The sequence below is a fragment of the Apodemus sylvaticus genome, chromosome 4, assembly GCF_947179515.1.
Source record: "Apodemus sylvaticus chromosome 4, mApoSyl1.1, whole genome shotgun sequence".
In the NCBI taxonomy this organism is placed as follows: domain Eukaryota; kingdom Metazoa; phylum Chordata; class Mammalia; order Rodentia; family Muridae; genus Apodemus; species Apodemus sylvaticus.
Window position 1 is genome coordinate 49,112,578 of NC_067475.1, and position 14,337 is coordinate 49,126,914.

At 34.4% G+C, this 14,337-nt stretch overlaps 1 protein-coding gene across 1 annotated transcript in view; it reads right to left on the bottom strand.

Moving 5' to 3' along the window:
• Positions 1-14,337, bottom strand: part of Col11a1 (collagen type XI alpha 1 chain) — a 172,402-nt gene that overhangs the window by 59,397 nt on the left and 98,668 nt on the right. The window contains exons 36-39 of the mRNA XM_052179401.1: positions 11,454-11,507; positions 6,351-6,404; positions 1,771-1,824; positions 209-316 (exon numbers count right to left, since the gene is read on the bottom strand). Coding sequence (XP_052035361.1) covers positions 209-316; positions 1,771-1,824; positions 6,351-6,404; positions 11,454-11,507 — 270 coding nt within the window. The remainder of the gene's footprint in view (positions 1-208; positions 317-1,770; positions 1,825-6,350; positions 6,405-11,453; positions 11,508-14,337) is intronic.

Consider the following 14,337-nt stretch of genomic DNA (forward strand, 5'->3'; position numbering starts at 1 on the left):
TATAAGGGTATACACAAACTGGTAGCGTTATGCCAATGAAATGATTCTTAGGTATTATTTAGTAATATATTTAAATAAGTTCACACTAAATTTCTCCATGGGATATTGTTCTAATTTTTAGTAGTATGGAAAAGCATAGGACTCCCATCATAAGTGATGAGGAAGATACCAAAGCTTTGAGTCAGAGAATTCTGTGAGCTTGTGGTACCTTTGCGCCTTCTTTCCCTGCAGCTCCAGGAAGTCCTTGCTCGCCAGGAGGACCAGGAGGGCCAGGATGCCCACGTTCACCTATAGGGCCAGTCTCACCAGTTGGCCCCTAAATCAAACAAGCAAAGCCATATTACGGTGTCCTTTCATTCTGGACAAATAAATAAAACACATACTCAAAGATGATGACTTTCCTTCATGAGATCATTTTCTTTTATTTTTGTGATGGGCAACAGAACACCTCCTAGAACATAATGAAAGGATTGTCTCTGGCAAGTATTTGAAAAGCTTACTGTAGTCTTAGTGAGAATAGCCAAATGTGCCCAGGAATTACATGAAGTAGGCAAGGATAATTTCTTTTCCCAATACTAGAATCACTTGAGAGGGAGGCTCGCCCAGCTACTCTTTAAAACTCGGTGTTATAAATGACAGGTTCATGTTATTCCTCTTTTGATATGAGCTGTCAGATGAGCTTTACAACATAGATGCTTTGATGCCACTCCAGAGGGTACTGAAGGGCGCACTCACTGCTTTATAATAGCTCAGAATCCCTTGGATCCCAAACAAATGATTCAGTTGTCTTTGAAATTTCTTTGGCACAAGCACCCTTCCTACAAATAGTTCATTTGACCTAGACTAATGAGGGACAGGAAGGGATCCTCAAGTCCAGGCCATGAGTTTGCACTGGAAGCTGTACTAAAAAGCCAGCTGCCTGAAGTTACAGCAAATGCTGAGGGGGAAATTCCGCATCATCTAATTTTTTCTTTTTCTTTTTTATTAGATATATTCTTTATTTACATTTGAAATGTTGTCCCCTTTCCTGGTTCCCCCCTCTCCAAAAATCCTTCAAGCCTTCTCCCCTTCCCCAATCAACCTTCCCCTGCTTCCCGGTCCTAGTATTCTTCTACACTACAGCATCAAGTCTTTCCAGCACCAGGGGCCTCTCCTCCCTTTGGTGTCTCACAAGACCATCCTCTGCTGCCTATGTGTCTGGAGCCATGGGTAACTCCATGTGTACTCTTTGGTTGATGGTTTTGTCCACGTTATCTATTTGTCCTGTAAAACTGCAGTAAGAAAAGCTTTCAGTGTATAGAGGAAATGGTGGCCAGCTGCCCTCTGTTGCCACAGCAAAATGAACACTTTAAACATTTAAACATGATTAAATAATTTAAAACATACTGAGAAAAATTCTAGTAGCAGACTGTTAAAAATCAGGACACATTATTGTGGTTGCTTGTGCGATAACATCAAACAAAATACAATATTTTTTTTTGTTTTTTATGTGGGAAAAGAACACCACTTTTTACATACATTTCCATGTTTAATTTCCTTATCTGTAATTACTGAAACTCAAACTTATTAACCTGGAAACATTTTCCACAGTCATTCGTGCCTATATAATGAATTCAAATCCAGTTCGTATGTCTTCAGAAATTATTTTAAGCCAAGGCAAAATAATAATAAAAATAACAATAATAAATTACCTTGTTAAATTTCAAACTTATAAGTCATTTAATAAAGATTTTTAAAAAGATAAAAAAATGCTAGAATAAAGAGACATACCTGTGGTCCTACCACACCTCCTGGTCCAGGGGGACCTGTCTTGCCTTGAAATCCCTAAGAAAGTAAAGTACAAAGTATAAAAGCTATAGATAGAATAAAGCAAAAATTAAAAATTTGCAAAATAATTAAATAACATGTTAAACAAATGTCTCATTTGGCTAAAAATTATTCATTTCAAATGTCAGGAGACACTGTATTTATTTCTATAAATGTCAAAAATATTCTAATTTCATGTTTTTTTGCATCAAAGTTCAATTTGTGCTTTAAATAAAACACTGGGCGATAAAGAAAAATGGAAGAAAAGTGTATTTTTTATCACTGTTGTGCCACATCCAGCAATATATGGAATTTTAAACAAGCAATGTTTATAGATAATAGGTAAAACATATTTATGAAGATAATAGTTTGTATGATTAATAATTATTCTAGCTTGAACAGTACTATTCCTTACACTTTTCAAATAATCCAATCAATAAATATGAGCTGGTTTATGTGACTGGTGATCAGTGTTAATATATCAGCTTTGGGGAATACATTCTAGGATATACATTTCTCCAGGTTCACAGATTACCTTTTTCATGTGATTTTATTATGATAGATTTCTTTCTAAAGCCATATAATCTACATTTCAAAGTTGGAGATATACATACGAAAAAGAAAAAAGGAAAAGAAAAAACAAAAACTGGAGAGAAAAGTCTTCCAAATAAAAGGAAATAGTGTTTACAATGATTTCAATCGGTAAAATATGGAAAGAGTGTAAACAAACAAAGCAGAAACAAATAGAAACGGATCACTCTTTTTTTGATTCACAACTTACCACAAAAATATAGGTAAGTAAATAAGTCTGAACTTTTATTACTGCAGTTCATATTGCAGGGAAAGAAAGTACATGTCCCCTACTTTTTAAAATTTGATTTAAGACCATGAGACTTGTTCTTGTGCTACACTCTTAATAACAAGACTAAGTCATTCTGAAGAATATTATCAGAGAATGTATTTAATATTTTCTAGTTATAACATAGAAGCAACTGGTGAGTTTGAAAGTCAATGATCAGATAACATGCTATGTAAATGCACATATAAATACACATTTACACATTTGTATACCACATGTATGAATATGCATATAAGATATGTGCACATATAAATGTATACATGAATGCACATGTACATAATACTCCCTAAATTATGTCAACAACCTCTATTACTGCAATTATATACACCCTATATTCAAACTCTAACATCTGCCCCATACTATAAATTGCTGATGTGTGCTGAACCCTAGTCCTTATTGGGAGGTCTCAATTAGACAGTACCGATAATGTCTGGTGACATTTCATCTCAGTATGGAGAGAGATTCCTGGCTGTGATTCTCCAGCAATTTTTCTGTATGATACATGGATGCTTTGAATAATATTTTTAAAAATAAAGCTCCTTCCATTCCCAGGCGGTCCTCAGTCCTTAGGGGAAGAATCTGGCCCATCATGTGAGTATTTAACATACAACTTTCTGTAGATTGCCCTAGTAAACATCCAAGCTATAGCCAATTATTTTCTTAACAACTTCAGAATTTAAGTCAGGGTTCCACATTACCTAGAACCACCACCACCACAAACAAGCTAATCTAATCAACTAACTGATTATATGTATATATATACACAGTGAAAAATTTCCACACAGTATCAACTTAGCCAGCTACTATAGTACAGCTTTTCTTTGGAAATTGTACTAGATTTGAACTATGTCGGTCTTTTGGCCTCTCTCTCTTTGAGACAGCCATATGCTGCCTGTTTAAATTTACTTATTCCTGACGTCTACAATACCGTCTTCAAATTTTCTATCAAAAGTTTCTATTCTAAAGCAAAACAAAATATATTTTCCATCCAGATATCAAAGGAGCTAAATTCATCTTACAGTCAATACAGAATATGGAAGTGTCCCTCACATGAGTATGTGTCTTTTTAAGATACAAGAAACAATTTATAGGTTTTTTTTTTACTGGATAACCCTACCACCAATAAAAGGGGGCTTCAATATGTTAGACATCAAAATGTATTTTGAAAGAATTGTTTACTGTAGGGGCTCCATCCGGCAGTGGATGTAGACAGATGCAGAGACACACAGCCAATATCAGAGAGCTCATGGAGTCTTTTGGAAGAGTTGTGAGATAGAATTGAGCGAGCTGGAGGAATCAAGAACACCATAAGGAAACCTATACAATCAACTAACCTGCGCACATGGAGTATCACAGAGAATGAGTTACTAGCCAAAGAGCATTAAGGGGCTGGACCCAGGCCCCCAACACATTTGTAGTGAAGGGAAGCTTACTATTCATGTGTTCCTCTAACAATTGGAGTTGGAGCTCCCTCTGAATTTGTTGCCTGCCATTGGATTGCCTTCCTCTACTTGAACTACCTGGTTAGTCCTCAGCAAGGGAGGAGATGCCTAGTTCTTATATTTGTCCCAAGGTCTGGTGGTATCCAAGCAGAGACTCCCCCTTGTCTGAGATTAAGCGAATCTCAATCATGGTGAAAGCAAATAAAAAATATTGTCAAAAATTACAAATGTAACAAAATAAATTATTCTTTGCAATAAGAAAACATATAAACAACAAAGAATCACTATGTGAGATTCTGACTCTTCTACAAGAAATTGTTGACTTCTAGTCAACAAAAAAGTTGAAATATTGGGAAAAAAACAGTTACTTTCTAGCTATAGGATTGTTCACTGTTGTCTTATAAGTAGAAATCTTGATACAATTTTCTAAAACTAGTTCTGTGAAAGCGTACCAGATAGAAACTTCCTGGAAGCCTTAACTAATGTGCTGAGGGGTTTTGTTGTTGTTGTTGTTTGTTTGTTTGTTTCACTTTTTAATGTTTTATGTGCTATGGCTTCTTTGCAAGAAGCAAGAAAATCTAAAATTATTTCTTATGAGAATTTCATACAGTATTTTCCATCATGCTCCAACTACCACTATTGATTAAATTTAGAAATGGGGGAATTTAATTATTAGTTCTCTAGCGATTGATTCTTCAAAAGACACTTTAGGAGTACTTTGGAGTTGTTCTCTGTGGGTCCATGACTTTGGTGAAACTGTTGGCTGCAAGATTTGAATAAGAGTACCTTGACAGACTTGAGTGAGTCTTACTTTTACAGATTAATTTTCTAACTCTGGAGATAACATTGCCAAGAGTAAATTTTCTTCTTTGGCCATAATATGCATTTCTTGATATGTTTCTGGAAAATTTAGACTAAATGTTCTGGGTAAAATCTAAGAGTCCTTAATCTAGAATTATGAGGTGGTGACCAAGACAGGAATTAGATTTCTCCTGATGGAAAAATTTTCCGACTACAGAAAATTAATAGAACTTCAGCATTGTTATGAGGCACTGGCATCCAAGTGTAAATATGTTTTAATGTTAGCAGAATGCAGTAATGTGGTTCTTTACAAAATACTCAGAGGTAGTCTGTGTCCTGGTTTTCTCCAGAAAAGTAAATAAAATTAACTAACTGTGAGCTCCATGATTGATTCCAAGAAATCATGGCCAACAGTGAAGATTTCTGATTAGAATAACAACCCACTGAGCTAGATAGACATGGAGTTTAAGAGAAACAAAATAAGGAAATAAACAAACACAGCAGCCCACCAGGGTACCTTCAGTTGCCCAACAATTCCACCATAAGGAAAACCGTTCAATTAGGTGAGAGCTGTATTTCCCACAGATTATAGAAATCAAAATATCATTTTCTACTTATATCTTTTTAGTAGACATGAGGCATATTTTCAAGTCCATTATTTCCTTACAATTCCCATTTCAGAAAATATTTCATGCTCTTAGTCTGGTAGAAGCATATTGCTTTATATATAGGACTTATGAAGGTATCTTTTCCTTATATCAATGAGTACTGAGAAGTTTTGGTGGAAGGGTTTTACAGGCTTTAGTGGAAGGACCCAGGTGGCTGTCTTGTGGAGGTATTTCAGATATGAGACTATCTCTATTTGCTCACTCTTACACTACTAATAGTAACAATAAAAATCATAATAACAAGCATCCTAGTTTTCTATGAGAACTTGATAATATCAACACTTGAGTCTATTTATGCACTTGCTAAGATATTTTAATAAATGGCCCTGTGGCCACAGATTGGAACAGATGTAGAAACTCACAGCCAAACATTATGTAGAGTCTAAATGAGAGGTAGAGAATTCCATTGAGATTGGAAAAACCATAAAGGAAGGAGGACACCAGGAAAGCAAGGGTAGAGGAATTTTAATCTAGCAACATGCTGCTCTGGCAAGTGATCACATCTATAGACTTTTAGGTCTATGTGATCCATCTGGAAAGACACAACTTTAATCCCTTTGTCTGAAATATAGACAAACCCTTAGGACACACCTTTAATCCCAAACAATGAAGGTAAATGTAGAAGCCATGTTTGGAAGTGACATCTAATTGAAAAGTAATGTGTTGAACCAGAGATAGATTAAACAAAATGAGTCAGACATAGAAAATTTCAATCTGATAATGATAATAATAATAATAATAATAATAATAATAATAATAATCAGAGTCACTTACAGTCTCGCCACGCTGTCCAGGGTGTCCTGGCAGCCCATCTTTCCCAGCAGGGCCCTGGAATAACAAACATTAAATAATCAAATCTCATGAACACCCCTATCATGTCATAGCCCAAGGGTAACAAGTAAGATAACCAAACTGCATTGTGATGGTTTTATTTCAATATAAAGTGATATTTAGTTGATTTTTATATACACTTGCTTGTTAATTGCCTCTGTAATGAAAAACAGACACAATGGGAAGTCTGTAGTACTATATACAGGGCACTTTGCATTTCAATGAAAATTTTCATATGCATCTGTATTTTAAGAAGATATAAGCATCATTTTGTAGTTTTACTTCAGCAATAACATTAGTTATTTAGTACTTGACAATAAAATGTGTTTTCCCTTTTTTCTATTTTTGAGATCCATTCACAATTGAATTCCAAGTAACTAAAATGTGGATAAGAGAGAAAGCTAGTGTCCTCTAGTGGTCATTGAATTTCTGACAAAAAGGAGGAAGAAATGCTAACTTGCAAAATTATTTTACCTGTCAAACTGTTCCTAGTACACTAAAAACAAAACAAAAAAGAACATAAAAGAAAGAAATAACCCACCAATTTTCAGTTCTAGAGTCATCAGGAATAAATGTTAAGTTTTTGACATACTCTTTAAGAAGTAAAATACATATGAACGCTAGGGAGAATTTTGCTACATGACTGCCCTTTGCAAAGGGGGCTGTTTGCCATGTTTGAAGAAAGAAATGAAGCAATTAACTAAGTGGTTAGACTTGTAAGGACTCTACATTCTAAAAATTTAACAGTGACTAACTGCTTCTTTCTACAGCCTTATACATTACACTCCTCAGAAGCCATTCCGCATCAGTTGGCTTTTCAAAATATATTTAGTAGGTGTATAAAAACATTCTCTTTTCAATAAATGGAAATATATAGCCATTTTAATTAAGACATTTTTAATGCCTAGCAGAACATCCCTTGCTCATGTTATTTAAATAATGTTATCTTCAAATGGCTATTTTTATACTTGCTAGTAAGTAATATCTAGCCAGTTTGAACAAAACTCTTTGACTCAAAAAAAAAAAAAAAAAAAAAAAAAGAACACACTAATGATTGGCGTGCTTCAGGGCTGCTTCTGGCAGGATTCTAAACAATTTCTTCTACCTGATCCCTTCCATTTCAACACATACGATGTGGGGTGAATTAGCACCTTTATTTTAAAATGACAGTTCATATGATCAACACTTCCTGATCATTTTTAATTGTGTCCAAGATTGGCAAGGTAATTCCACTGACAACCACACCCACGAATTATAAATGAGGAACTGTTAACAAACAGTCCCAACATTTTGCAAGGTAACTTTGATTTATATGTGTATATATGTTTATCAGTTACCTCTGCATTAGCCATCAGGTGTTTAGTATTGAACAATGCAGCTTTACCCACAGCTTAGAGAGGCACAGAATCACATAGTTAATGCTAGTAGATTGATCTAGTTGTAGTTTGCAAAATAGCATATTAAAGCACTTCTGTATCACACTGATTTAACACAAATGGAGAAATGTGTTCTCAGTCTGAGGATATTATAATGTTCTCAGACTAATACGAGATTACATGAAGAATAATACATGTACCTGGTTTCTTCCCCAGGGCACTAATGTTGTCAGCCATGTGCACAGTAATAAGTGAGAGTCTTCTGCATGTTTCTTGATAAGACTCTGAGTGTAAGCCATAGTAGCGTGTTCCTTACTGGTACAAATTATATTTCAATTAGCAAAACGATCATCTTCCAAGATAGTGATCTTAGATCTAAATGATTCTATCTTGGAATGAACACATAATGGCTTTTAATGGAGTTCCTAGAGAGTTTGAGGAGTAGAGTTAATGGGCCAAAGAGCAATGTCATCAAGCTTTGCCTTGAAGTAAGTATACATTTCAAAATTATGCAATATATTTAAAATAACTGTTTTGACTCCACATTACTAATCAATAAAATAAAACCAACTAATTTCCCAGCAGGTTCATAACACTGATTTTAAAATAATATTTTATTCATCAAAAGAGATTGATCTCTTTCAGTGGAATTGGAAGACTAATGAAGGAGCAAACTCATCTGCATGAAGATTTGCATATTCATCATGGGCCTCTGTGATAAACTAGTAATTGCTTAAAGATGTCTCCTCCCTTCTAATTGACAATGAGCTGGGATTCTCCTAAAAATAGAATTACATGCAACATGATAGTCCAGTTACAAATTTTAATCTGTTCTTAAATCAGGTAACTATATAGTACTAAAATTTAACACTGACGTTAGACAGCTGTATTCAGTTGATTCTTAGCCTGGAATTTCAATATTTGAGAGACAGAGACAGGAGGAAAGAGAGGAGTCCAATAAAGCCTATATTATAGTGTTGGGACCATATCTTGAAGGAAAGAACTAACAAAAGAAAGGAGGGATAGAGAAAGGAGGAAGGGAGGGAAGGAGAGATAGAGGAGAGGGAAGGAGATAGAAAGGGAGGAAGAGGAGGAAGAGAGGAAAGGAAACAACCAAAAAGCAACCCTCAAAAAACAAATGAATATCTAAAATTGGCGTGAGAATTACAGATTATGAATAAAACACCCCAAGCCCTAAATCATTGTATGTTTCTATATAATTTTTTAATACAAGGAGAAATAATTATTTGTAGGAGATTAGTTTATCTCTCAATTTAAATTCTACATGTCTGCTTCAAAAAACAGTCTTTTGTGCCAAAAGTTACACATCAATGACAGAAAAATGGCAGATGGATTTATTTCAATCCTTACAAATTTGTTTGTCAGAAAATATTGTGTAATAATTCTGCTTAAAGTGGTATCTCTTTCATCAAACTAGTCAGTTAAATGTAAGATCATTACTGTATCTCTAATGCCTCGTGGTAAAGAATGTGGGTACATGATCAATTATGGAAAGCTTACTGAAGACACAGTCAAGAAAAGGCTGAAAGATCTGAAGAAAAATGACTCCAATGCCTTGTTTAGGAACAAGACTATATTACAAAGGATGCAGTTTATAACAATGCAAGTGAATAAAAAATATATGAAAATACTATACATATCAGTAGACTGTTTGGGGGAAACCCATCTAAATACATAATATCAAAATACTTATTAAAATGCTCACATAAATTATGATTCATATTAATGTGAAGCACTACATAGAGTTTATTCATGTAAATAAAATACAGATACATAAGAAATTCCCTTAGAAGCAGTAGAAACATTCTGTTTTAATGTCAGCTGTTTGAGCTGATCTTCAACTCTGAGGACACATGAAATCATTTCTTGATACATTTAAGGTGAAAAACAGAGTAGTTTAGTTTTAAAACATACTCTAAAAACCACCTAAATTACCAAAAAAATTAATAAAAGGTGTCCATATTTAACACTTCATTTATGCTTATATTTCAAGATGACTAATTTATCAGAATAATGAATGCAAGCATTAAAGTCTGAAGTGAACTGTCTAGCCTAGATTATAGCAAAATCACAAATATTGCCACTGGTCAGGCAGCATGGCCAGAGTATGACTAGGACCTCTCTCCTAAGACAGAGCAAGAAAAATCTATTTAAATTGATTCAATAATGTCCAAAGTGCTGTTCCTTCTTGGTACAGAATATATTTTATAACCTCTGAACCAAGCACGTGTATATATTCATCATAATTTACATTAAGAAAGCGAGTGACAGACAGAAAATAAGTAAACTGACCCTACCTGATAGTCCTTTAAGTATCTACGTCCGAAAACAAAGTATATTCAATAACTTTGTGAGGATTAATAATGTTAACATTCAAAAGGCTCTCAACTAAGAAAAATTCATAAAAAAAATTCTCAGAATCTACTGCAGCCTGGAATGGTAGCACATGCTATTAATCCTAGCACTCAAAAGGCAGAAGTAGACAAAATTCTGTGTAAGAGGTAGCCTGGACTACATAGTAAGTTCAGGCCACCCAGGGCTACATACATTTGAGAAATTCAAAAGCAAATACATTATAGAAATTAAATTGTGACAATAAATGAATAAATAAGTCGTAAGTGCTCTCTAAAGCAACACAACGTTGGGAGGGGTCTAGGATGTGCCCATTAAAGAAGCATGGAATATTCCATTTGATTATGGAAGAAAACAGGAAAATGCTAGCATGTAATATATGCCCTATTTAGCAATTATTTTCAGTTTTATAAATGAATTGATCGTAAAAGTGATTGAGAAATACCAACTATACTACTCTAGTTTTTATTTAATATATTCCTTAAGAAGAGACATCTATATTATGTTCCCAAAACATAAGAACTAAAAGACTAAAAACGATTGTGGGAGAAGAAAGGAGAGGGGGACAAGGGAAGGGGAAAGGAGGAGAAGACAATAAGGGTAGCAGTATCAGAATCTGGAGGAGACATGAGAAAGGTACAGAGAGTCGTGAAGTCGAATGAAAGTAACAGGGGAAATGAGGAACTGGGGATAACCACTGAAGGGTCCCAGGACTCGGTGGGAATAACTTTAGCCATAATGCACAGGAAGGGGGAGAAGGAACCTGTGGAGACCACCTCCAGTAGATAGGCATGGCCCCTTTTCCCAGAGGCTAGACCACAAACCAAGGAGTGTACCTAAAGGGATATTTGGCTCAGGATACATATGTAGCAGAGGATGGTCTTGCCTGGCAGCAACTGGAGGGGAGACTCTTGGTCCTGGGGAGGTTTGATGACCTAGAGTAGGGGATGATGGAGCTGTGGGAAGGGAGAGTATGGGTGGGTGGGGGAGCACTCTCATACAAACAAAAGGGAGCTGGAGGGCAGATGTGGGATGGAGGGGGCAGAGGGGTAACCAGGAAGTGGGATATCATTTGAGATGTAAACAAACAGAATAATTAATAATAATAAAAGAAAAAATCAAAAAAATCAAAAAATCAAAGACAAAAGACTAAAACCATATTCTTTGATATTTGAATTCAGACAACATTTTAAGAATTTCTTGTAATAAATGTTTTGAAAGTATTAAAACTGTAAGCTATCACCACCAAGCATGAAAATATTATTGAATAAAGCAAAAGAGACTCTGTGACACTTACAGGGGGGCCTTTTGGTCCCGGGAATCCAACTGGACCCTGAGGTCCTTGAGGGCCCTGAAAACAAAAAGCATTAGAGAAATTTTAAGGATAAATCTTCAAGGATATGTCTTTGTGCTTTGTTGTTCATTTTGTAAGACGAAACACTAGACCAATTAATTTCCCCATTGCAGTCATAAAAGTCTGGCAATATGAGAGTGTCCAGTCTAACCTAGAACTGAAATTATTTCTAACTATGAGAAACTTCACATCACACCAATGTTATATTAAGAAAACTGTGAATATTTACAGTTCATACAAAATGTTAATATTCCTACACAAAAAGTATACTTCTGGTTCAAGGAAGAGAGGAGAGGAGGTAGACTCATCACAAACCTCATAAGTATTAACAAGCAAGTGAGGTCACCTCAGCTGGGACATACAATTCTGGCTTTGTCAACAATCAGTCATGAAAGACAGATGGGCTCATGGAACTATGGGCTACTGAGAGAATCTGGGAGACTGGGATTCACAGTCTTTGCACTGTATATCCTACTGAGCCCATCAGATGCTAAGAGACAGCTCCAAAGCAAGCTTCACATAGATATGCTAGTTACATTGGGTGACAAAAGAAGCACAGACATGAAAGTGAGAGGGGAATTTATGAGGAGGACGGGGTGATAAATGGCGGTGGGGTGAAGCTGGGAAGAGAGCTGTGGGAGAGTGGTCGGTAAGCCTTGGGCAATTATATGAATCTTGAAAGAACAAATTTAAGTGAATAAAAATAATTAACAAAAGCAGTAGAGCATACCCATCTGTATGAGAAGTTACATAGTATATATTCTTTTAATATTGGTTGCAAGCATATTGAGAGGGATTAAAAGAAATTTCAATCAATGAACTCCTAAAGAGTTCTGTCTTTAGTAATACACACATAACAGGAAGCATATGTGATTGTTACTAAAGAATCGTGGTACCCTTAGCACTACCAAACATTCCGAGGCAATAATTCTCATGTTGGTCAGATCTGTTCTCTGCATTACACTCTTTAGTACACAAGATAAGATGAACTTTATAATTATTCTTTTAATATTCTACCCTAATAGGCATTTATAATACCACTTCTGGCTTGATATATAGTTAGTTATATTATTCAGGTTTTTTTGCACATTTCTAAAATGGCATAAAATTCATCCAGTCATATTGATTGTTTTGATATCAAGAAAATGGATTGGTAAAAGTTAAGCTTGGATCTGCCAAGCAAATAAGTATATCTACTAAATGACAACATACAAAATGGGACATAGCATATATATGTATATGTATAAGATATATATATATATATGATATATATGTGTGTGTGTATGATGTCTTATGTAATAAGATGAATATTAAATTTACTGCTTGCAAAGCAAGAAAACGGCTTATTGAAGTAGGTATTTAAGGTACTTCGCTTTTTATGTTATCAGTTATATCTTCAAAAGGAAACTTTCAATAGCCTTTTAATCCAATGCTATATCACAAATAAGTATAAGTTTTTGTTATTTACAGCATCTATATTATAACTGAAAGCAATAGATGTGGAACTATGGGAGGGGGGCTTGGAATGGAGGAAGCTCATGGAATGTAAATAAATAAATAAATAAATAAATAAATACATAAATAAATACATAAATACATAAATAAGAAGGAAAGAAAAAATATGGTGTGAAACCTCCACTGAACAAATATTAAGAATTGGTAATTTATCCTCTTAAAACATAAAGCCACTATTCTTCAAAAGATACATGAGAACTTAAATTTTGGATAAAACTCCACTGTTAGACTAAGATTTTATATAGTTTATAATTATTTGTGAATCGTATAGGATTAGTGTGTGTAAAATATTGTGCCCTTCCTATCCGTCCTCCAACTTCTCACATAGCCCACACTCCATTTCAAGCTCTGAGCTCTTCTATAATGACTAATGCACAGATGCACCCACAAACACACACATGCACACAGCCTTGTCACATGTTAAGGCCCATTTAGTGTTACTTTTTTTGTACATTTATGCAGGACTGGCCACTTAGCACCATATCCGGTAAAAATCAGGAGTTGGAGAACAGGTTACATGATACTTGTGACAAAGAAACAAATAAAATATTGTGTAAGTAAAGGTACAAGTTAGGAAGAGGGAGGTGTGGATAAAAAAAGTTAGGTCAACAAAAAGAAACTATGTTTCAAAATGTCATAAATAAATCTAACACTTTACATGCTAATTAAAAATTAATTTAAAAACATGTACATAAATGAGTGAATAATAGTTAAAGTTTATGACAAAAATGGGGAGAAATATGGATCTATGTGTTGATCACCATATAAAGAAGCAGTAAAAACTTTACGAGAGATCAGTCATTCTAGGGTATAAATAGGAAAAAAAAAAACCAAAGCAAAACAAACAAAAAAACCCTTGATTCTTATTTTCAAAATACATACTGTCACCGTTAATGTCTTTTCCCAAGTATTCAGGTTGTTTAATCATGCTATTTTGCAAACCAAGATGTACTTTCATTGGTGCTTTAAAGCATAATAAAACTTAGTTATTTCATGACTTATTAAACTGTTCTATTAATTTAATGATTCATCATCCATTTAAATTAAGTATATCTTGTTATGAATATTACTTGAGCCATCAAATATATCAAATATATACATTATTTATGAATTAAAAATGCATGAGAGGAATGCACTTAATTTGGAATTAATTCATGTGGAGAGAAAAACAAGTAGTGAGTAACTTAATTAAATATGAACTAGACCATAAAGAAACTTTAATTAAATACTTACTCTTTTCTCTTAATTTTGTTACAAATAGAACCTAAATTTCACTTCACCTTTTGTTTAGAAATTCAAATTCTAATGATCA